The sequence below is a fragment of the Primulina tabacum genome, chromosome 1 (assembly GCF_025594145.1).
Source record: "Primulina tabacum isolate GXHZ01 chromosome 1, ASM2559414v2, whole genome shotgun sequence".
In the NCBI taxonomy this organism is placed as follows: domain Eukaryota; kingdom Viridiplantae; phylum Streptophyta; class Magnoliopsida; order Lamiales; family Gesneriaceae; genus Primulina; species Primulina tabacum.
The window spans coordinates 48,837,086-48,842,535 of NC_134550.1; the positions used below are offsets into that span (position 1 = coordinate 48,837,086).

Genomic DNA, 5,450 nt, shown 5'->3' on the forward strand with positions numbered 1-5,450 from the left:
CTCACAAATGTCTGATTCATTGACTTCTTGGGATATTTGAAGAAGGTAATTGAAGGAGTCATTTGAAGCTTGGAATGCAATTGTTTTCCCTTTATCCTTCTTCTGCATGTCTATGTTCATCTCAAAAGTCCGAAGTGAACTGATAAGGTCTTCCAAAGCCATTTGCGTTGTGTCCTTAGCCTCATCTATCGCACAAATTTTTATGTTGAATCTTTCGGGCAAAGAACGGAGAACCTTACTAACTAATCGTTCATTGGAGATGGGGTCTCCTAGAGTGAACGCCTCATTAGCAATTTCCCGTAGGCGACGATCATATTCCAGTATGTTCTCAGATTCTTCAATCCTCATCATCTCGAACTTGGAAGTAACCATCCTCAGTCTTGTTCGTCGCACACTCTCAGAACCTTCACAATGTCTTTGGAGAATGTCTCATGCATCCTTGGCCAAGACACAATTAGTAATAAGCCCGAACATGTTCGTATCAACTGAAGAAAAAATGGCATTCAGCTTTGAGTTGTAATTTGAAATCTGCATTTCATCAGTAGTCCAGTCACTTTTCGGTTTGATTAGACTATCACCATCTTCGTCCAGTCTCCTAGGTGGAGTCCAACTGCTTAGAACTCGTTGCCATGCTCTCTCATCTATGGATTTTATATGAAACCGGATTTTGACCTTCCATAGACTGTAGTTGGTTCCATCTAAGATTGGTGGCCGAAGTGCGGTGTTTGCGAGTGATGGATCCATTTGAATAGTTCTGTCAAACAAAAACAAAAACCAGAATCAGCACTTAGTATATCAAGAGTTAGCTCTGATGTAAGGAATATTGTTTGACAGATGTGAATAAATATATCAACAGTAGTGTAAAATTGTAAATTTGTGCTTTATCAAATTTAAGTGTTGTGTCAAATGTTACAACATTTAAGACAACATGCAGCGGAATATTATATTTTGTAACACAAATTCACTTTAAATAAATAGATGGACAAGCTTAAATTTGCACAAATATAAATACTTGTGCGGTGCCTTATGGCAAAAAATTAATCACTAGAAAACCAAACTGTTTACAAAACCTATCACTAGTGATTGAGACTAAAATCAATTTTCTCAACACGTTAAGAAAATAAAAGCTTTCTAAAACAACCAACAATAATAAAACATCAACAAAGAAAGCAAAAAAAATGTGATGCCAAAAGAGGAGCCACGAAAACGATCTTCAGCCAACTTCGTTACGGATGTTGTCTGCAGATGTCCCCAACATTCAAGGCAACACGCGATCACCGCTCTTCAAAACAGCACGATCCATGTTGACTTATTTCTCTGATATTCACGGCGTGCACAAGTGCGTATATGTATGTTTTGCCAAATTAAAATTCAAATTGTTAATTTTATGATATATAATAAATTATAATTAGCATAATATATAGAACCAAATGAACTGAAACAAATTTTTTAAAAAAATATATCCAAACACCATGTATAAGACATAATAAACTAAAAATCAATCAAATTGTGGACTTTTTCAATGTATAAATCGTAATTTTTATAAATTAACCATACTAACGATAAATAATTATCAATTTAAAATATCGTGACTAACTCATCAAAACAACATCAAAACTAATGAAACAATAATATTGATAGTAAAATATAACTCATAATATTTCATTTAAATAATATTTAAAAACCTACATAATTTTTTTACTTATGTTTTTAGAATTTTATATCATAGATAATTAAATTTATATCAGAATCTATCTTTTATAAACTACATCAATAATTATTAATATGTTGTTAAATATAATTTTAAAATAATAAATAAATCAACATATGTAATGAAATGGACATTTAAATAAGATTATATGGTAAATATCAATAAAATCTAATAAACTCATAGAATAATTATAAAATATAGATTTTAAATTACTGGTATGATTTTCACATAAAAATTAGAAATATAACTGAAGAAATAAACTTGCATACAAAATGTTATTTTTTTTATTTATTGAATTAGTTAGTTTGATTTCAAAATAAATAAAGATGTTAAAATATCATATGTAAAAAATGTAGAGAGAAAATTAAAAAGATAAAACATTTAAATGTAGTATAAAGATGAGTTATTTGATAAAATTAATATAAGAGTTACATTCTATTCTTGAAGTGTACAGAAAGTTAATTTTGTTATTGCACAATTGGAAAACAATGTGTTTTATCCACATTTTTATAGGTATATAGATTTAAAATTCTTAAATTTATTGGTCTAAAGCATGTTTTCCATGCATCATATAGCAAGTACATAAATCGAACTTCCAGTAAGAATACCACTTGTATGAAATAAGTCGAGCGAGTGATTGCATAGAATCAATGGTCCAAAAACCACATTACACAATGAAGTACATAGAATTACAAACAAATCATTATTCATAAGTTCCATCATGACAAGAATCGAGTAGAATCATTATTTAAATACCATTCATGACTTCCGAGTTCTGATTTTAAACCAAGAGGGAACCTTCCATCACTGCTATGGCTTTTCCTCGAAGCAGCACTCGCTGATTCTTCTCATCAAGATGCAGATTAATTACGCCACTTCTTGGAGATGCCTAATTTAAACAGGTAAAGTTAGCATGACGAATACTAGCTAGGTAAAGAAATAATAATTGAAACAAGAATTTCCTGTGATACAAGTTGGCTTTTTACCTGATAAGCTAAAAAATCACATTTTCCAAGCTTCTTGCTCCAGTATGGTGCCAGAGCACAATGTGCACTTCCACATACCGGATCCTAATCAAACACTGAAGCTTCAGTGATCCAATTCAAAAAATGTAAATCAACTATAACATGCACTACTATGTGCGTCTCTGTGCAGGTATGCTTTCGTATCCGATACATAGCTAGACCTGGGGAACAACAAATCAAGACACTAACTTTCTTTCTGCCGTACTTTTTTTAGCTGGAAATATTTCAAATCTATGGAGAGATGAAGAATGGAAACGTAAAAGTGATGCATACAGCTCCAAGTTAGTGAGAATAAAATTTCAGCAGCTTACCTCATTCAACCCCAGCTTTGGGCAGAAATATCGACTATAAAAGTCGAATCTTGATCCAGGAGGAGGGGGCCCGGTAATGATTATCCCTCCCCCTGCACATTTTTGTATTTCATCAAATAGCGGCTCTACTTCCACAACTGCATCTCCCGATGGGAGCTCCACCTAACATATCACAAAAGTGAACAGCATTTCAGGTAAAACAGACAAATCCTTTCCTAAAGATATAGACTTCCACCTCCTTAGAATTGACTCTCCTCCCAGAATGTAACCAAGCTTCATAAAGAAAATACCATTTTGATCTCATTATCCACGACATTGTTCATGATATTCGATATATGCACATATGGTAAGAAAGTAGCCTGTTGTACAGACTTCGGAAATTCGATGATGCAACAACAGTTGTTAAAATTAAGAGCTAATGGAATACATACTAAGAAGTCATCGCTTGCAGTTGTTTTATGTATCTCAATAACAGAAGCACCGCTCAAGCTTTTAGAAATGGTTGAAACCTCATCAGCACCATCAAATTTCGTTATTGAGACCACTGGAAAATCCAGTTCAATGAGGAAACTCTCACGTGCATTACCACTTGGAAGGTTGGATGGATCCACTGCCTTGGTCTCCGGTACTCTCTTGGCTGTCAATATCCCCGAAAGTGTTGAAAATTCAATCACATCAGAACTCACCAGTCCATATACAAAGAGAAAATGAGCAGCTGCTAAAGTTGCATGTCCACAGAGTTTGACCTGCATACAAGTAACAACCAACAATGTACCATCAAAGAGGAAAGTATTGCCAGCAGATACAAGGCACACCATTGGAAATGGCCAGTCTCTAATCAAACACGATCCATAAATGAGCTGACTCTAGTTTTGATACTCAAAAGTTACTACTGGCATACCTAGTTACCAGTCGTTGCTCATCTTTGGAGAACAAGAAGAAAATTAGAAGGGCTTAATCAGCAGTTAACAAAGACATCATTGTGTGAAGACATAAGGTGGAACAAGCAGGTAGCACACGGGGCAGTTGGCGCCTAAAACTTCCCTTTGCATCTCACCTCATGGAGAAGATATCATCTAATATTTCGAAAACAATAAGATTCACATTTCGAAACTCCTTTCTACGGAGATCACAAGCTAACACCAACCCTCCAAATTTGGGTCAAGTAGAATGAAGGGGTAGGGGCAGAGTAAAAAGTTCTGAAATAAACCCAGTAGCTGATGATCAGCAAATCCTTCCATGTTAAACAAGTGGAAACGAGTGGTTCATGGTGATTTGAAATTATCTAATGGTTAATTGAATATGAGCAAGAAAAAAGAGCCGGACCTCAGCAACAGGAGTGAACCAGCGTAGACGAAACCTGGGGACGTCGGGTGATTCAGCAAGCCGAGTCAAGTAACAAGTCTCGGATATGTTAAACTCAGATGCCACCGCCTGCAGCCACTCTTCATCTCTCTCCTCTTCCAAGAAGCAAACCGCCGCTGGGTTTCCCTTGAATGCGGCGTCGGTAAATGCATCTACCTGATGCATAAGACATTAATCAAAGAAGTTCGAAATGAAGAAAAGAAGAAACAACACAACCCACCACGCAGTATCTGACGGGGATCTTGGCCATGTCGTAATTTCGAGGAAAAACAAAATGAGTGAATGACTGACTACATATACCAAGATTCTCGTAAAAAAAAAAATCTAACTTCAAATATTTCTTGTCAACCAAGAACTGAAGTGTCGACTGTCGTGATCGATTACGGGTCGGATTCGAGGCATGTAACCCAGTTTATTTATTTGTTTAATTATAAATATGAAATAAAATAATAATAATAATAATAATAATAACTAAAATAAAACTAAACTAGTGCTGCATATTCTAAAAAAAAAGGTAAAGATTGCACGAATATGGAGCAATTGATTTAGAATAAAACTTTGCAATAATGTTAACATATGCTGAAAATTAAAATCCCCCTAAACTTATATATCAACTTGCCCGTGTGAAGTGTTAGGTGCCCATCTGTGATGCCGTATCTTCCTTATATTGGCTGGACAACCTGCAACTTTCAGCCACAAACAATAAACAATACAATATGATATGTTAGGATAAAACGGGCTCAGACGAACTGATTTTGGCCTCTCCAAATACACAGTAAACCAAGGCGAAGACCACAAAGGTTTCCCGATCAAAACCCCGATTACTCTACACACAATAGGCAACGACACTGATCGAGACAGCACAAGGAACCGAGGACAGTTTCCAATCTCACACCCTCTGGTATATCACTTGAGAAATAGAGAGGAAGAAGAGAAGAGAAGAGCTCATATGCACAAAGCAAAGAACACTGGACGCCGAAGAAGAATGAAGAGCTACTGCCTCTCAGAAAACTCAAGCTTTGCATCTCGGCTGCTGGG

General features: G+C 35.5%; 1 protein-coding gene across 2 annotated transcripts; it reads right to left on the reverse strand.

Moving 5' to 3' along the window:
* Positions 1 to 2,316: 2,316 nt before the first annotated feature.
* Positions 2,317 to 4,766, reverse strand: LOC142545646 (uncharacterized). Of its 2 annotated transcripts, none has more exons than XM_075652962.1 (6): positions 4,629 to 4,766; positions 4,374 to 4,564; positions 3,479 to 3,793; positions 3,048 to 3,209; positions 2,698 to 2,781; positions 2,317 to 2,600 (listed from the first exon to the last, which is right to left on the reverse strand). In XM_075652962.1, the coding sequence occupies exons 1-6, from the start codon at positions 4,660 to 4,662 to the stop codon at positions 2,493 to 2,495; spliced, it is 894 nt and encodes a 297-aa protein (XP_075509077.1). In that variant the 5' UTR covers positions 4,663 to 4,766; the 3' UTR covers positions 2,317 to 2,492. The 2 variants fall into 2 exon arrangements, with proteins under 2 accessions (XP_075509077.1, XP_075509068.1); XM_075652953.1 differs by having other exon boundaries at positions 2,320 to 2,600; positions 4,374 to 4,568; positions 4,633 to 4,766.
* Between the last annotated feature and the right edge of the window lie 684 nt (positions 4,767 to 5,450).